General features: G+C 39.2%; 1 protein-coding gene across 8 annotated transcripts in view; it reads right to left on the bottom strand.

Annotated features, from left to right (window-relative positions):
• Positions 1 to 19,703, bottom strand: part of OSBPL6 (oxysterol binding protein like 6) — a 184,833-nt gene that overhangs the window by 35,412 nt on the left and 129,718 nt on the right. For 4 of the 8 annotated variants that reach the window (XM_031451722.2, XM_031451723.2, XM_031451726.2 and 1 more), the window contains exons 5-11: positions 18,694 to 18,816; positions 16,220 to 16,273; positions 15,015 to 15,128; positions 14,728 to 14,898; positions 11,102 to 11,234; positions 4,626 to 4,729; positions 3,956 to 4,048 (exon numbers count right to left, since the gene is read on the bottom strand). In XM_031451722.2, the coding sequence (XP_031307582.1) occupies positions 3,956 to 4,048; positions 4,626 to 4,729; positions 11,102 to 11,234; positions 14,728 to 14,898; positions 15,015 to 15,128; positions 16,220 to 16,273; positions 18,694 to 18,816 (792 nt within the window). The remainder of the gene's footprint in view (positions 1 to 3,955; positions 4,049 to 4,625; positions 4,730 to 11,101; positions 11,235 to 14,727; positions 14,899 to 15,014; positions 15,129 to 16,219; positions 16,274 to 18,693; positions 18,817 to 19,703) is intronic. The other 4 variants (XM_031451724.2, XM_031451727.2, XM_031451728.2 and 1 more) reach the window with 1 other exon arrangement.

Raw genomic sequence — 19,703 nt, 5'->3', positions numbered from 1 at the left:
TTCAGGAACAAGTGATTAAATAAACAATGCACAGAGGCTAAAACAAACAGGTTGTAATGAGAGTCCAACTCCCCATTTTTTCTCCTACTATAAAGTCTCTGGGATTCAATATTAAGAATGGTATTGGGATTTTTTCAGGTTGAAGAATTTTCCAAGGAGGAAGCCAGTCTCAATGTCCACATTGTGTTGGAATAACACCTACAAAACTCAACTATGGAAATTTGAAAGCGTAAGTTTCATTTAGTGATGTGTACCTATGCATAAACCAGTAGAAGAATTCTAGAGATTCCTTTCTTTCTCTTTTTTGGTAGACAGGATTAAGGGATAATAACATTTCCTTCTAATCAATTCAACTTTGCCTGCACTTGACAAACCCTAACTCTTCAAGGCTGTGAGCAATAATCTCAGTTCCAATTAACTGAAACTAAGAGTCACCTAACAATCCTGTCTGAGGGGGGAAAAAAACCCAACAGCATAGCTGTGTTAATCTTTTTGAAACAAGAGAAATAGTTTAAATTCTTATATCTCTAATCCTCTTTAAATTTTCCAAATTACATTCACATTTATCTTCCATCTTCATAAATCTTCTGTGTACATATATGAATGTTTATTACACACAAACACACATACACAGATAACCTGTTTTACACAAAATGTTTTCTATACAAAATCCCTTTATGTCTAATGCAGAAAAAAAAAGAGAAAGAACTATTTTTACCCCTCAGTGTAATCTGAGCATCTGTGAGATCTAGGTTAGCTACACATGAATGACATCAGCTCAGTTATCTGCTATCCCATACTGACTACTAGTCCTCATACTCTCCAAAACTCAGGGATCTAGTATTTAATTCATGCTACTAGCAACATAGGAAATTAAGCCGCAGTCTCTTTTGTAGCAATCCTTATAAAATCATTCTCTTCCTGCCCTCCTCTACCTCATTTAAAACATAACCAAATTGTTTCTGCATAATAGTGATACTGAGATTGTTTATCAGAAACAGAAATTTGAAGCTGGGGACACAGGAAGTATTTTTTCTAAAAGGTAATTCCACAGAGCCTTCTAGGACAACTGTTGCCTTCAGTGAATTACACAATGGATTCCTGAGCTAGCTTCCCAGTAGCTTTTAGTAGAAATATGGCCATATGGGTCCAAAATTTAACCTTCATATTCAAATCAACAGCATAATCTAACTCAGGTGAAAATAAGCAATGAAACATCCAGTATAACATGCTCATCATTTCTACTTCCCTAAGGTCAATTTTTAAAATGATCTATTTTTATAATTATTTCAAAATTATAACTACTATGGAATGCTGAATACGAAGTTCAATAAAACAACACCCACAATAACAGCAGCAGTAACAATAACCACCATGACCACCACCAGTCTAGGTCCCTTCACACGTGGCTGGTGGACCAAAAGTTCCAGACTAGAGAGGGGATGAAAAATAAGCCATTTACTACAAAAAGTCTCTCCAGTTGGCCACAACAATGACCATCCGAGAAAGTGGTTCAAGTAATGAAATGATTATGGGCTCAAAACGAATACTGAGCACCATGAGATGGGATTCTAATGGTCAAGAAACATTTAAAGCAGGAGGGAAAACCTGTGCCTTAGGGAGAAGGTGGTGGGTATGTTTAACCTACGACAGTAAAAACAAATGCTATGCCCTTCTGTGGGTAAAATACTGATAACGTTTAGAGCAGTCACAGTCATCACTGGCTGGTTTTATAGTTCCCCAGCCAAGAATGCGTGCTGAAGAAACTTCAAGTGACTTCGCAGTGGTAGAGAATGGGCATCCTGAGGGATCCTGGAAGGCATGTTGGTTTGGGTGAGCAGAAGATGCTCAGTCTGCTTAGTCTAGGGATGGTACTCAATTCTGCAGCATTCACCCTATGATCCTTTGGCCAGTTCAAGTGCAAGTAAGGTTTCTCTGGGAATGATTAATAGCTTATTGCCACCTCTCAGGCTAGTTGTTTCCATTGGAGTTGGAACTAAATCTCCTACTTTAGAAAGTTTAATGTTTTCTTTGAGTGTGGGGATGAGATGATTTCAATTTCCCCTCAAATAATTAAACCAGAATCACAAGGGCCATTTTGTTACTCCCTGGCAATACAAAAACAAGGCAAAATAGCATAAACAAAAATGTAAGAACAAACAAACCATCCAAAAATGTGACAGGAATATCAATGAAGACTATTTTCCTGCTTTTTTAGCAATGTCTTTTGATGACTGAAAAAGATTTTCATAAACTCTCCGCACGCTGAAAAGCACAGTATCTAGGAGGGCTATTCAGAGTTGCATTCTGTTTCCTTCAAAAAAAAACTGAGTGATATGGAGGCCACAGTGGGCCTTGCTACCACAGCAGAGCAGCCAGGGGCACTCACTCAGACTCACTGAGAACGAACCTGCTCCAGACCACAGCTGTGAATGGGAATCTGTTTACCCATATCTTATAAAAACAAGATTGAATTGATATCTATCCACAAATGTATATGTTCTTACGATGCTGGCCTTCTTCAATTATTTTACTTATAATGGTTCTTTTTTCCTGGCTATGATAACCATAGATTCCATGCTTAAAAACAAAAAACCCAAAACTCACAAAACTAGACAATCACACACTCAAAAGACATGAAACCGCCAAAAGCAATTTTAGGTAATTTTCTTGTGAAGTCATCTGGCACATCTGTCTCTACAGTATTAATTTTCTGAATAGAAGGAAAAACACACAAGCACATACTGAACAAAAGACCACAAAAAATTGTGTTCATAGAATGTGGATATTCTAAATAAAAAACCATGGATCTTTAATTCTTGTGAAAATTTATTTTCAAATACAGCAGATTAGCCAGCAAAGCAACAAATAGTTTGTTATTTACACATTCAGAATTACAACACAAAGAATGTTACCAATAAAATCGGAATTAAGGAAGAATTATTATTCTTACTTAAAAGACACTGAAGAATTCTAAAAAGCAGTTCCTTTATTACCTTTGTGTTAGAATATAGATTGATTTATAGTGTAATAAAAAGAAAAGCAAAATCATAAGTCTAATTTTGATTGTGCAGGGAAGAGTTCTTTATAATATAAAGCTAGGATTGGAGTAGAAGAAATTCTAGTTTAAAGATCTGAAAGTAGCATGAATTTTGACATAAAAGGTTTTAGGCATTTACCATATTTCATATCATTGTGATGTAATGTGATAAGAGGATCTTAATTTAAAAATTTAAAACTATTCATTCAACTAAATAGCTAATTTAAAATGAATTTCAAGAAAATTTATTAGGAGCCATTAAGAATTCAGTTGAGATTTTAAAAGTGATTGTTGATGGCCAATAATACCTATTTTTGTAGAAGCATAGAATTTTAGAGTTGAAAGGGAATTCAGAGATCATTAAGTCAACTATCATCACTTTACCCAGCAGCTAATGGAAGTCCAGAAAATTTAACAGAAATGCACGAGATTACACTGCCAGGAAATCACAGTGATTAGACTAGAACCCAAGTTTGTTAATTTCCAGCTTATTGCAATCCTCACTTATTGATAGATACAAAGTTTGGACAAAGTTAATACATAAAAGGCTCTTTTAAAATCTAGTATTTATAAATGAATGTTCATTACAACCCATTTGATTTTCAGTATAAATTTTTAAGGTGACTTTTTGTTAAAATATGTTTAATGGTCCAGAGACCATAACTGAGAATGAAAATGCCACTTTGCAGCCATATTACATAATTTTAACTTCTCTTTTAAATTCTTTTTTACTCCTGCCAGAATAAGAATAGATTTCTTGCTATTTTAGATAATATAACTCACTCTGAAAAGCACTAGCTTCAAAGTAGTTATAAGCTGCTTTAAACCTTTTAACTTCTATGAACTGATGATATATAAAGACTAACATATTAAAAATATATAAAAATATGAATGAAGGAAAAGTAAAGTCTGTACCTGCAGTTGTATTTTTGTGTCTTTGCTGACACTTTTTGTTCTCCATCGTCTTGTGACTCGCTTGTCTTTCTTTGAAATATCTACACAGTTAGCCTATGTTACACAAACAGTTAAAAGCAACAAAGTATTTTTAAGTTAACACAGACGATACAGGCATAGACAAAGAGAGCACAGCAAGTTAGTAAAGAGTCATTGTTAGACGCCTAAAGCAAACTGGCCAGGAGATAAAGGCATAACTGATGCACAGTGGGCATTAAAAGCAGAGACAAAAACTTAATCATAAAACATATTTTTCTGCTATACAAAATGAAAACAGGAATAGAGATCTTTAGCATTTTTTCCTACATGAAAAGACAGTAATAATTCTGAGAGGATCTAACTTATAGCTTCACAACTATCATTTCTAACACAACACAAACGTGGAAGAATGACTCAGATATTTACTTATTGGAGTTAGTTTGTATTTCAATGTAAGACATTTCAAAAAGACATCTTAATTAACACAATGACATCAAGATTCAAAAACATTAAGAATAACTCCAGAATATAAACTAATCTGTGCTGTAGTTATTGTCCTTTAAATGTTACCTTATATATTCACAGAACAATCCAGTAAAACTTCTGAGTGAATATCTTAAGGTCCTTTGACCAGCAGCAATAATATGTTTACCTGCATGTCAGTAAAGTTAGGTGCTGACTGAGTTCTCTGAAGTATTTCCAAATTTTGCAGGAGTTTGCTAAGTTCCACGAGGTTTGACTGGCAGTGTGCAAGGTCTAATACAAATCAGAAATAAGAATATGTTAGAACTGGGCAGGGAGAGGTGGTGATGGTGATATAAGGCAGTCTATCCAAATTATGTATTTGCATAGATCAGGAAGATGCATGTTTACAGAACAATGATACCGGCAAATCAAAGAGAACAGACCCTTCTCTGGTTTAGAACCATAAAATCACTGATTATTTATTGAATTACTTTAAAGCCCACTCTTACAAATGAACAGTTATTAGTGTAGAGAGTCATTAAAATCTCAGTGAAATTGGATGTACCCATTTTCCTGCTGAGGTGGCCTCTGTCACCTTAGAAGCACCCTCAAGAGAACTTCAGCAGTTGTATGGTTTTGTTATTAGAAACCTGTCTGCCTGCTCCTAAAATAGTTTACAAGGTGGCTGCCTGGAATTTGGGTGGAGTCAAAGTCAAGTTCAGAAAAATAAGATCAAAGTCAAGATGAACATATTTATCTGTAATTGAGCTCACTAACAATGTTGCAATGATTTCTTTAAAATCTATTAGAGACATACTAAACAAAACCAGATATTCTCAAAGTGTGTTCCCTGGACTAGCAGCAACAGCATCACTTGGGTATGAAATTCCTTCTGCTTGAATGAGTTTCTTCATTCTGTTTAGAACGAAGAAATGACTTCTAAACTAAAAAAAAATTTTGGGAGGTGTACTTGAAAACAGTTTTTAAAGATGTGCATACCAAAAAAATACCACTCAAAAACTGACTTTGTGAAACTACAGTCAAGAATATTGAGTTTTAGTATTACATATTCATTATTTTAATTATTAATTAATTATTATCATATTTACAACATGGCTCGCAGTTATGTGATAACTTTTACATGTGTACTGTTTAGTAGAGACTGCAATAGGGCACGTCTATGAATCTGTTATATCATAAAGTGGTTTTTCCTATTTTTGTAGCCAGTTAATAAAAATTTCAATTATATTATCTCTGTTTCTCATTAAATCTCAAAGGTCTGAATTGTTATGGATATGGTACAGGCAACAAAATATCACTGTTAGGTTGCAGTTAAGGATTAGCTGGGTCAAAAAGCATAGATAGTTGTGTTTGGGGATTTTTGACATTTTTGGTGGGTTTTTTGCTGCATATAAAATAAAATAGATGGCTAACTGCTATGAGGGTCTTTATCAGGACTCAGGATCTCTGTACACTTGACAGAGAGGAGGGCAGCAGCAATACATCGGGTCCAGGTCTCTTCCAGGTCCCTTCTCTTGGCAGCATCTGCCTTAGGGTGGAGTCTGGGTGGGCTGTTCAAGTGCGGCTGTTGATCTTCCAGGGAACTCTGGGCCATCAGTGGCCTTTGAATTCCTTAAGAAAGGAAATCACCCAGTGGAGGTGGTGGAAGAAAGTGCTAAGGGGGCTGGTGCCCTTCCGCCACCAACCCCCTTTGCAGGGGAGGCAGCACGTTTGTACTCTTCTCATTTCCCCCACAGAGAAAATAAGGTGAGTGGCTTGGAAGGGTGGAAATACAGACGACAAAAGGGAAGGAAGGAATGAGGGAGAAAACAGTGCCAAGTTGGAAGGGAGGGGTTAGAAGGAAAAGGAGAAAGGAGACAGCTGAAGAGACCTATATTTTAACTGGCCTTTTAAAGAACAAAACTACATCACAAGCACTGTGCTGGGAGGGACATTATCTAACAGTACCTACCCACTGAGCCTTCTATCCAGTAAATATTACTTTCATACTTCTTAATAATTGTGATTATTCTACACAAATGGTACCTGTAGTGTAGCACAGAAATCTAGAAATGGGGCTTAAAACCCTTTCTAACAGAATGGAAAGAGAACTTGATAAATGAACTCAATTTAAGGCAAAATCACCCAAAACTAGGAGTCGGGAAGTGTTGATTTACTGTACATTTCTCAGCTGCAGTATTGCTCGAGTGGTAACAGTACCAGCCACCCTCTTACCTCCCCGACGGAAGTAGCAACTGAGATGGGGGATGAGACGATTCTTTGCAAACCAGAAATCGTCTTCATGGAGTATTAATTGCACTAGGCTTAGTAATCCTTCTGGGACTATAACGTGGAACAAGCCACACCATGCCTTGACATTTCTATCATTTAAAATATGGAAGAAATCCTCGGCTGAATTTCACTGCTCGCCTAAGTGTACAGCTGTGTGTAAGGAATACAAAGATTTGCCCAAGACAATAAAAACATCTTTAAAAAAAGAAATCTCTAGAATTTCAATAAATTAAGATTAAATCTAATTTCAGAATCTGGGAAAAAGGGAAAATTATGCTAAGAAAGGACTCCTGAGATAGTTTATAATAGTAAAAAACTAAAAACTTAAGTATCTAGCAGTTTACTTATTTTCTCAACATCTCTACCTTGTTCCAAAAAGAAACATGTGACCCAACTGTGGAATGATAAAATAAATTAAGGTATATTTAAAAATATCCATTTATTATTTCATTTAGGTACCACTGATTGGGAAGACATTATGCACCCAGCACAGTTCAAAGCACAGGGAATGCAGCAATCAAGTAAGATTCATGGAATTTACATTCTGGTTTAAAACAATTACACAATAATCTATATGTTGAACTATATGTATCCATCTTTAATGATGGCATATACTGGTACATAAGGATGGCATATAGATTATTAGTTTAATATTTTGTTTCTACGGAAAAAAAACATTCTCCAAGAGCCAAGCAATTCCCTTACATATTTGAGAAGATCTGGCTTGAGAGAAGTCCAGATCTATGAATAGCTATTCTCTCTAAGTATTAGAACTATAAATGTGATATATTACGGGTTCAAGAGGATGCTATATAATGAACTTCTGAAATGCAACCAACCACATTATTGTAGACTCTATGAAATGATCGGGATAGACCAAAAAAAGTGCTGTGGGAGTTTAGGAAATGAACAGTTACTGTGGTTTGAGGTCATCAGAGCAGACTTAAAAGAGACAGAAGAAACTTTTGTGGGTCTGGAGGATTGATGACAAGGAGTCAGCAAAATAGGAAGGTGGAGAAGGGCAGAGAGGGCACTGCAGGTTGGGAAGAACAGCTTGTGCAAAAGCATGGAGGCAGGAATATGCAAGTATGTTCAGGAAATAGCAAATAAGTTTAGGTGGGCCTATGACGGCAAGGTTGAAAGGGCAGGCAGGGACAGAGAGCTGAAAGCTGAATGTTAAGTGCCTGGCTAAGTAGTCTGGACTAGAGCCCAAGAGCTCATGGAAGACCACTTGAAGGGATTTTTGCAAAAAGTTATTTTAAGAAATAGTGGTCTTAAGCGAATATTATTTGTAGTGAACAAAGAATTGGCTCTGAAGTTAGTCAAATGTGGGTTAGCTGGACTCCCAGCCTCTCCACCATGGCAGCTGTGCAATCAGTCTTGGGCAGATTCCTCAACCTCCATGCATTTCACTTTCCTCATCTGCAAAGTGGGGACAGGAGTAATACCTACGTCTCATAGCCGAGGGCAGTGGGACAATGCTCAGTGCTGGCACCGGCTGCAAACATGTTCAAGAACAGTAATGTCCCAGGAGCCTCTGAAATGATGGAGCCACACAGCAGGAGACTGAGGGTGAGGGTACCAGTCAGAGGCTGGGCAAAGGGTGGGCCTGAGTTAGGACATCGGAAATGGAATTTCAGAGGAAGGGGAGGTGAGGGGGAGGGGAGACGGGGGAAGTCTTCAAAGAAATGACAGAGCTCAGTCTCAGCTGAATGAACAGGCTGAGTGGGTTAAAGATGACACTGAGGTTTCAGGAGGAGTTATAACAGCAGTACTGACAGAAACAGGGAAGTCCAGGAGCTGGGAGCATTTTCATGGAGGAGACAGAGAGTCTGATTTTAGGCAGGCTGAGAAGAGCGTGTGACAGAGTGTGGAGAAGGGTCAACAGCAAGGGAGAGGGTGGGACTACAGCACAGGTGGGATACAGAGGTCTGAGATTTAAAGAGTTTCCAGCCTTTTTGAGAGAAATGTGGTGCACATGGTAAGACCGCCTAAATTTGAATCCCAGCTTCACCATGACTGGCTGTGTGAACTTGGTCAAAGTGAGCTAACTTCTCTGTACCTAAGTTTTCTCACCTGCAAAATGGAGTTGGAAGGATTAAATGAGTTGATGCATATAAAACACCTAGAATAGTGCCTGTTGCACAGGAAGTCTGCAGTACCTATTAACTTCCCCCACAGCCACTGCCACTACCACCACCACCATCATCATTATCATTACCACCACTACCACCACCACCGTCACCACTGTTATCATCAAAAGAGAGATTGCAGTTGAAACTCTAAGCATGCCTATCATCTCCAAAGTACAGAGCACAGTCATTAGGATCAAGTTGGTCAGGATCAAGCTCCAGCTCTGACTCTCATTACTATTACTGAAACTAAAAGCAAAGACTGAATCTCGATCACCCCCACAACCAAGGCTGGCCAGAAGGGAATCCCAGTGAAGCAGAGGAGGAGCAGTCAGAGAAAAAGGAAAACTTCACAGGGCCTAAAAGAGGAGGCTCATTAGAGAAAGTCCTGCAGGGAGGGTCAGAGGATGAGGCTTGAGAACACAGCATAAATCAAGATGGCCTCCTGCTGCCAAGAATGCTTTTTCCATAGAACGAAAAAGGCAAAGTAAAATTATGGGCGAGAAGCTGGAGTCTACAAGCTGGGGGCAGGAATGAGTGAAGCGGGAAAGACTTTGGTTGTTTCATTATCGCACTAAATCCTGAAGGAGAACAGAATGGCAGGACAGAGGACACAGGCAGAGCAGTCAGGATGGGGGGCAGGAGGATCACCCCGAGACTGGGGAGAGGGCCCAGGGATGGACCACAGAGGATTCTGAAGCACACAGGGCGACAAATACATCCCCCCAGCAGCCAGGGGCTTCCTGGCATCAAAGTCAATGTCTATTTATTTTTATCAGATGAATAGATTCTGTCCCAGTAGACTGTGTCAATCTTTTCAACAATGGAGGTGGCCATGTTAAATGCCACAAGCATGTGTGAAGCGGCAGAAACTAGAGGAGAGGCTGAACTGTCCAGAGTGAGCGCTGAGGCGAGCCTACAGTGTTTTAGGGAGTGAAGCTCAGCTTCTTTTCCCAACCTGAGTCTATTAAAGTCAAAGTAAAGTCTGTGCGTTTTGTGAATGTATCCAAGTAAGATCCTTTTAATGGGATGTCAGCTGGACACACTTTATGAATATAATGGCCCCCTTAAAACCATATTTTCACATAAACATTGAGTTTGAGATGTGAAGACAGCTAATAAAAATGTTGCTGACTGAGTTCATGCATGTGTAGAGCAAAAAAAATTGGTTGGGGCATGAACACAGATAGCTAAATTTCAACTTTTCTAAGCAAGGACGTAAAATAATCTAACATATCCTTTCACCATAATTTCATAAAAGAAAAAAATTTAATATTAAAAAAGTTACACCCAGGGTGGGGGTGGGTATAGCTCAGTGGTAGAGTGTGTGCTTAGCACACACAGGGTCCTGGGTTCAATCCCTAGCACCTCCATTTAAATAAATCAACCAACCAACCAACCAACCTAATTGCATACCCCCTCAAAAAAAAAAGAAAAAAAGAAAGAGTTTTTTAAAATAAGGCCGAACATCATCTCAAAATAACTTTTAAAATTAAACCTAGCCTTATTAAATACTTGATATATCATTGGTTTTCTTTTTTCATTTTTGAAGGTCAAATGAAAACTGTCTCACAGAGTGGAAATGGTCTGCAGATCCAGTTTGGACCAATGGGCTCAGGCTAATCACAAGAAAGAAGAAAGTTTCTGCAGATTAAAAGGCTCAGAGATGGTGCAGCGAAGGAATCGTGTATTAGTTCAGAAGATTTAATAACCGATTCCTGGTGGAACACCACCACCAGGTAACTGGGGATGTAAGATGCAGTATACGTTTGCTCTATATCGCCAGCAGCTGGGAAACAGGAAGTTTGTTCATGGGCAAGATGGAGCGGCAGAGAAGGCAGCTGTGGCAGGGACCTAGCAGACTGTCAAGAGCGACGGTGGAGGGTGCTCTGGAGGTAGCACTCAGCTGTGTGATCCCCCCAGGGTCCAGGGTGCGGGAGGCTAACCAAGCCAGAAGGGAGCTGGTAATGCGATGAGGGGGAGCGCTGAAGTAAGTGGCAGTCGGGGTAGGGGCAAAACCCGATTCAGCTGTGAGGATGCAGGAGAACAGACAGGTAAGAAGCCCTAGTCATGGCAAGGAGAAGATCTGGGGTATAAACAGAAGAAGAAAGAAAGATGGAGGCAATCAAGGGGGCTGGGAGGTGGGGAAGGTGAAAAGTGCAGTACCCACCCACAATCTGCCCCTTTTGTGTCTGTTTCTCTGGCTCATCCTGAGAGCCCACCCCGGGCAAGAACTAACCTTCTGCACACCTGTCCATTTCTTCCGAGTCCTGTAGCCAGGCTGCCACTTTGCTCTGCCCGGTTGTGCAGGTTGCAGGGAGGCTGTTGCTGCATGGTAAAGGGGACTGCCATGGAAAGCTGTTTGGGGGCACCTATGGTGAACAAAGGAAGAGTTTCGTTAAGCAGAAACAGTACATTTAAGTCACTAAAAAGAAGACAAGCATCTTCAAATTGACATTTAAAAAGAGAGGAAAAAAGGGTACACTCAAAATATGTAAGAAGCCTCTTGGCTAAACGTGGTATGAGCTCAGTGAGGCCAAAATTCATCAGCAATAATGGCACTCATTAAGCTGCCATCTCCACCGCACAGTGGAGGGGAGCTCATTCAAGTCCGTTAGATCTCAAACCCATGAGGACCTACCAACTCAAATTTTCAATAGTTTTGAATTTCTTAGTTAAGTTGTCCTTCTTACAGCAGTCTAAACTCATGATGGAATGCCTTTCCTTCCCGAAAGCTCTCAGTACTCTATAACCAACTCACGGTCTCATCAGCCACTTAAGTTTCTTAAATACATTACTCACCAGCAAGCAACTTCGCCATGCTCTGAAAGCACATTGAAAACTGTACATATAAAACGGCAATCTTGGCCAGTTATTATTATCTATAGCTGACAGACTTTCCATTAAAAGGGATTTTATGTGAAATAAATAAAAGTTGTATGATGTATATACATACTAAAGTGATGGCAGTAAACACTCAGTGAAAAAAAGCAGAAACTTGTTTCCCCCAAAGCCAAAACTTTAAAATTCCATATTTGACTTTAATATTCAATTACAACTGATTTTGTCTCTTCTACATCACAACAAAGTGAAGGATGCACATACTTAGCAAACCCAGACTTACTTATTACCTGCACAGGGCCACAAACCAATTAAAATTCAGGAGTCTCATAATTTGATGCTTAGAATGCAAGCTAAGTGATAAAAAGCTCTTTTCACTCTTTATTGCATTTTGATACATGTAATGGAAATCTTTCACCAAGTTAGATCTTAGAGGTGTGTCATTTGTAACTAGAGCAATAGATCTAGGAAAACCAGCGTTGAAGCGCTTTCTTATTTCAAGGCAAACAGTGGGGAGGATTTGGTTTCAGTTCTCCATTCTCAGATGTCACCCAAGTTATTTAATAAATAACACAAGGGATGAAAACAATACATCTTTTATCAACACTCTGTGCCAAAGACACAGGCAGAAGCTGGAAGAATCAAAGGATTAAACATTTATATTTTTTAAATATTCATCTGGGATACATTTCTTACTTAATTTAGACTAACTCTGGGATTCATTCTATTTTGTGCTGAGAACACTGGAGGCCTAGAGAAACTTGGGGACTATCTTGAGCATCTTGCGTTGGATCATTGAGTTTCCTTTCATTTCAGAAGCGGTTAGTATTAGGGATCCCCTAACACCCTGTTCCTAGGAGAGAGATACTCCAGAATGAAATAAGGTCTGAGAGCCTTGTGAAATACAATTAATGGGACTTTAAAAAGTTAGCTGGGAGAAAATTTTTGCAAATGAAACCGACAAAGGCTTGATCTCCAGAATATATAAGCAGCTCATATGACTTAATAAGAAAAAAACAAACTACCCAATCCAAAAATGGGCAAAAGACCTAAACAAGAATTCTCTAAGGAAGAAATACAAATGATCAACAGGCGCATGAAAAAATGCTCAATATCACTAATTATCAGAGAAATGCAAATCAAAACTACAGTGAGGTATCAGCTCACATCAGTCAGAATGGCCATCATTTAAAAGTCCACAAATGACAAATGCTGGAGAGGCTGTGGAGCAAAGGGAATCCTCTTACACTGCTGGTGGGAATTCAGTTTGGTGCAGCCACTGTGGAAAACAGTATGGAGATTCCTCAAAAGATTAGGAAGAGACTTACCATATGACCCAGGAATCCCGCTCCTGGGCATATATCCAGAAGGAACCCTACTTCAAAATGACACCTGCACCCCAGTGTTCATAGCAGCACTATTTACAATAGCCAAGACATGGAAACAGCCTAAATGACCATCGACAGATGATTGGATAAAGAAGATGTGGTATATTTATACAATGGAATACTATTCAGCCATAAAAACCGACAACATAATGCTATTTACAGCAACATGGATGCTCCTGGATAATGTCATTCTAAGTGAAGTAAGCCAGAAAGAGAAAGAAAAATACCATATGAGATCATTCATATGTGGAATCTAAAAAGAAAACCAATATAAATACAAAACAGAAACAGACTCACAGACATAGAATACAAACTTGTGGTAGCCAAGGGGGCGGGGGGTGGGAAGGGACAGATAGGGATTTCAAAATGTAGAATAGATAAACAAGATTATATTGTATAGCACAGGGAAATATATACAAGATCTTGTGGTAGCTCACAGAAAAAAACAATGTGACAATGAATATATATATATGTTCATGTATAACTGAAAAATTGTGCTCTACAATGGAATTTGACACAACATTGTAAAATGACTATTACTCAATAAAAAAAAAAGTTAAAAAAAATTAGTTAAGTAATTCCACTGAAATAGCAAAAACTAACTTCATTTCATCCAATTTGCTTACTCTCGCAGGTATTCCACGAGGTTTTTCAATGCTTTGCAAAGGAAACTTGGATATATGTTATTACATACATCCCTATGTAAGAAAACAGAAAAACGAAATCTTCGCTGAAACACACTTGAACCCAACTCCTTGTGGCAGCCAGTTATTCACAGATGTCTCTAGTCTCAGTATCAGGTGCTAAGTGGGAAGCTGGAAGACCCCTGGGCAGTGCAATGTGGCCATGGTTCAGAAAACTTAATTATTGAATCAAAGGCAGAAACAGCTGTCTCCCTGCCTATTGTCTTAACTTTGATTTTTAATAGGGAGCACCTCTAGCTTTTCAGCAATACAGAAAAAGAACTCTCAATACAGCCCAAAGAACAGCTTCAGCCTCCCTTAATCTGGTACCTGGTATAATGGAAAAGACATTGATTTTGGAAACAGATGAGGATTCAGAGCTTGGCTCAGCTATTTAATGTCTATGTAACTTCCGGAGAAAATTCTTTACTGTCTCTGAGCTTTGGATATATTAAAGACTAGAAATGAATGAATGTTAAATGCTTAACACAGTGCCTGGCCATTTGAAAGGGCCACTACTTACTGTCACATTCTCTAGCCCACTTGTTTAACCTCGTGAGGAATGTCACTGGTCTCTCTCATGGTCATGTATATACTACAGCTCAAGGAACAAAAGCAAGTTTCATGTTCAAAACTTTGTGGTCTTCTTATTACCACCAAAGAAGACATCAATTTGTAGGTGCTGATAAACCCAATCTTCACTCTACTTTCTAATATTCCTACAAAGCCATATAAAATTAAGATGAAAGGAATAATAACTGTTAATTCTCTTGGTGACCCACATTTCCACCTAGTCTACACTTGTAAATAACGTTGTTAAATGTCACTATTGTCTTCTGAGGGTTAGTTTACAAGCAAATCTTCTCTTACTGGTTTGTCAAATGAGACTCCATTAACATGTTTGCATAATTTTCCAAGCAATTTCTGGGCTGATTTTTATATAACAGTCATACCTTTCCATCCACAACAGAAACATTAGCAGCCGGTGAGGATTCAGCTGTGGAGGTTGAAGGAAATATGTGAAAACTAGCATCTCTTGGTGATCTCACAATTTCGTTCTGCCGATACAATCGATGATGGCGCAGTTTGGAGACCCACGCGTCAAACCAGTCCTGGGATTTCACCTAAAACAAAGAATAAGAGAGGCAGGTAATGGCGAAACAGATCTCCTGTTTACCACTGGTACAGGCAAGAGATTTCCCTTGATATTGGCAGAGAAACTGTTGAAAAGTGACTTTACCTTCAAATGATAGATGTGTTCTTCTGTGTCAAGATCTATTCTCCGAGCTTTCTTTTTAATTGACATAACAGAGAGTCCGACATCAATGCTTCCATGGACCTTCCCTTTTTGAATCTGAAATCAAAAGACTAGTAAATAGCCTGGCAGGATGTGTGATTTGATATGTCTTTGTGTTGCAGTTGAGCTTAATGTAATCTTTAACTTATCTATAGGAGATGGAATAACACATTTCCTTTACAAAGAAGATCTAATGGCTGAGGTTCTGAAGTTAAGGTCCTTAATCTGAGGACAGCTGAAGTTGCAGTGAGTTCACACCAATTTCAATAAGTAAGACTATTCATTTCTTATTCCTGCTTTTGGCATAACTATTATGTCAAGTCTTCATAATTCTAGATCACACAGTTTATAGCCTAAAAAAGATATATTTACTGGTTCTTAAAATAACTAGGGTCAGTCTTTGACCACAACCCAGAACATCCCCAAGTAATCAGTCAGAAGACAGCTGCTGGGGGAGAATGGGGCAGCTGGGACCGAGAGCCCGGAGCAGACAGCTCTTCATTCTGGCTGTCCTCATCTGATCAAGGACACACAGCTGATTCCATGAAAGAGATGGGGACAGAAATGAAATCTGAGCCCTCCATTAATTCCCCTATACACAGTGATAAGAAGAGTATTTTCTAGTTTTGCATGCAAACGGTGACTTTTCATATTAAAGAAAAATAATTTGAAATAATTTTAGAGTCAGGATTCCCAAGATAAAAGGATGTATAAAATAGAAATGAAGTTTATAAGACAGGCGTTAAAAGGACATCGATGAGGACAAATGTTGCTTTAAATCTCAAAAAAAGCACGTAAAGCATGGTTTATGGAGAGATGCAGGGAAAAAAGCCTATTTGGGTTTTCTCTCCAAGACAGAAAGGGCAATTTTTATTAGTGTGGGACTTTCAGGTTTAAGGTTCTGTTTCAAACAATATACATCACAATAGTTAAATCATCATGCAGCAGTTTGAGATTTTTTGCTAGCTTGATCGTAAACACAAAACACACCTTCCATGAACATGGAACTTCGGTGGCTTGTTAAATCTTACAGGCACAGAAATGCACAAAGCTGGTAACTACAGCACAAGACTTGTACACTATGCTGTTGACTCACTTTGAGCAGAATTCTAAATCAATCTTTGAAACATGCCCTGTGTGCTACTTACATCAAGTGGCGCCTTTGAATACTTTAACATTCCATTATCCAGGACGAAAAAACGCTGCAAGAACCAAACAACCCCCGGTTACTGTCAGGATTTTGAATTATATAAAACATTCACGAGTGTGGGTTGAACGTTGCTTGGCATTTGTCGTCAGTATGTTTGATCATTTTCATGTATTTGAATTCAGTGCACCTGGCCACAGTCAGCCACATTAAACGGAAAGGGAACCTGAGCTTGAGTTCTGTACTGTTTAGCTACTAGGGTTTTCACACATAATCCAACAGGGATGAAATCTTTCCACCAGAGTTCTTCTTAATGGGGGCGAGGGAGCAGTCCCAGGGCCTGAGCTAAGACTTTCTGAATGAACCACACTGGGGTGTGTTTGGAAGTGAGAAACAAGAGTAACCTGAGTTGGGTCACCGTGACGCTGTGAGGAACTTGTCTACAGGGAATGTTGCACCTTGAAGATCAACTCCTGCATGTCCCTGGCTACCATGAATAATTCTTAAAAATGCCTATGTCTGTTACAGAAGCCCATGGACTGGACCTATGAATAATGAATTCTCTGGAAAGTTTAAAAAGTAGCCTTATCAATATGCTTGCATCTCCACTTGGCAAAATGCTTGCATTTCACTGTTAGTAAAAGAGATTAAAAATTATTTCTGAACCATATTAAGCAGAAAAAAACCCATACACATATATATACATGGCAGTTTTTGTCTCTTCCAAGATACTCCTGGTCCAGTCCCAATGAATCAGCCGTTTTTGCTTCACAAACCTCACGAACTCTCTGCTATTGATTTCCTTTCCGCGGACAATTGACAGGAGAACAAATAGTTCCCAGAACCGAATCAAACAGTGGGTCCAGTGCCCTCTTCTAGTCTCTACAGATGCAGGGAGTCTTTCTGTGGCTGAGAAATTACTCTGCTGGGAAGTTTTTGTGTGACTCAGGAACTCTTAGCTGCTGAAGTGGCAGGCAGTCAGGCCTGGAGGCCCCCTGCACAGAACTAACAGAAGGCCACTGTAACCCCTTTGTTACAGGTTCTGGGGAGGCGGGGGATCAAGCAAGCACTGGAAGGAAGAATCTCTATAGCTGAAAAAGACTTGGTTACCTAGGACTTGGGCAATCAAATAGGCTGATGCTTGAATAAATATCTGATGTCATTAGAGACCAGGAGAAAAGATAATTTAAGGGAGAACCTCTAACTATTTTCACAGCAAAATGTTCTAAGGCATGGTCCAGAAAGAGTTGCTGCTGACTCACAGCCAGTTTGGCTGAAACACGGACTGAGAGCACTAAATTAAAGTCAGCAATTCAGATAACACATGTTTCTTGGACCCCTTTTTTCTATTTTCTCACGCCTATCTATCTATCTAAGAATTTTAGCAGGGATAACCTATAGGATGGTCACGGGGAAAGAGAATGAGCGAAGCCACCGACTTGAGGAATTGCAAAATCGTAAGATCAGAATGAAAGGCAAGGTGATTCCAGGAAGAAGTACGGCCAGTTGAACAAAATCCAAAAAATAACAAAGGTGGAGAGAGACCCTGGCCCTGGTATAATATTATGGGTTCTGGGGAGGGCCAAGATTTACGACAAGTGAGGGGAAGAAGACTCTTTGACCTGTTTTTATTCCATCTTCAGAGACAGGGAATTGAGGCAACATTTTCCACCTGTTAATTTTTAAGTCCTTCCCTTAAATTGCAAAAAAATATATTTCTTTGAGGATATAATCCATAACCTTCCTGCTTGGGCAGTGGGCAGCCATCGCCCAGCCATTTGCACCCACAAATCCACCTGCCTTGAGATGAAATCCATGCAGCAAGTAATGAACCTATTCTCACAGTGATTTCAGAGAAGATCCTGGTCATCTACCAAAGGGCTTTTACTGAAAATGGAGGACAACTTTCCTACCCTTACCATCACAGAATAAATTCTTGCCACACAGGTCATTACAACAATATAGTGCAAAATACCTTCACCATACTTAAAACTAGAAGATGGAAAAAAGATGTGGAGTAGGGGAGAGAGGAATAAACCATATACGTCCAAGGGCAGTAAACAGACTTCCAAGATCAGTGATATTCCATCAGCAATAGGGAACTGGTTCAGTAATGGTGGGATACAGTATAAATCCCTTCAACAGAATACGTACATGCATTTAAAAACATCTCAGAATACTTAATAAGAACATATTCGTACTAATTTAAGTTAAAAAAAGCAGAGTAGACAACAATATGTCTCAACTGGATTTTAAATATCATGTAAAATGTTTTTTCCCTTGCATACAGATATTAAGCAAGATCTTAAGATCTCAGACTTAAGTATGACAGATTGCGGCCTGTATGGTTAAAATAAGCCTTGAAGGTTAGCTTTACACATACCACTATATTCTTGGTTTACCAACTAATGACACCAAATAAGAGCCTCTCTATTTATGAAGATGATCTGAAGGTGAATATGATGTAAATGTTACCTTGTGCCAGCCTTTTAAAGGCCATTTTCTCTTCTTTAGCATAAAGCCTTCATGTTTGTCTGGTCTCTGGACATTGGTTTGGCCTATTTTCAGCCCTTCTATAATTTCCCAGCTGTCAGCTTCCTGAGAGAAAAGAAGAAAAGCAAATCACATGTTTCTCAGTGTTTGATGACACTTAAAGCAGATTCTTAAGTAGAAGTTGCTTTTGAAGAAATACTTGACCCACCAGAAGTATGAACAACATTCTGGGGCAAATTCTAACATCAGACACAGCTATGTACTTATCACTGCAGTGAGAGCGAGTTTCCGGGGACACCTGCAGGTATGCGGGTCCAGCAGAGATGAGGTGGAGCTGGAGTCTGGGGTAGGATGGAATTTTGATTGCCTGCATTCATAAGGTTTAAAATGCATTTTCCCAGACAGTTCCTCTGCACAGAGGCACTTTAAATTTTAAATAAGACCACTTTGATGAAACATGTTCAATTAGCACATGGGCCTGGCTTTCTGTGTAGAAATGAAAAGTTTACAGCAGCCTAAGTGGCTCCTAACCTATTAAGTTGAAGAGCAGTGCTGTGGGCATCTGTTTCCTCTTGGGGAGGCTGCATGCATTACAGAGAGCACATAAAACACCCAGCTCTCCAAACACACACCAAGAAGTCCATGCTTTCGAAGACGCTTGTCCTGAGATTCACACATCCTTGGGAGCCCATGGAAAGAGCACTACATTGCACAGCCAGGAATCTGATATTCTAAAGTCCAAGCTATCATCCTCCTCTGTTAAAAACAGACTAAATCATGGTTTCCTCTTCCATAAGATGTTTTGTGCGTCTTTGGTGTTAAAAAAAAAGTTTTGAAATTCAATTGTCAACATTTAAAAGTCAAAAGATTTCAGACTTTAAAAACCCAAATTTCTAGTGTTTTGTGAAAGCTTAAGATCTGGCAATGCTGGTCCTGCCACAAGGGCCGGCTGTCCATCTTCAGTCTGCCCCAGTCCCCCCTGGGCCTGCTTC

This window comes from Camelus dromedarius, chromosome 4 (assembly GCF_036321535.1).
Source record: "Camelus dromedarius isolate mCamDro1 chromosome 4, mCamDro1.pat, whole genome shotgun sequence".
NCBI classification, from domain to species: domain Eukaryota; kingdom Metazoa; phylum Chordata; class Mammalia; order Artiodactyla; family Camelidae; genus Camelus; species Camelus dromedarius.
Note: the sequence above shows the minus strand (reverse complement) of the source record. Positions and strands in the feature narration are given on the sequence as shown.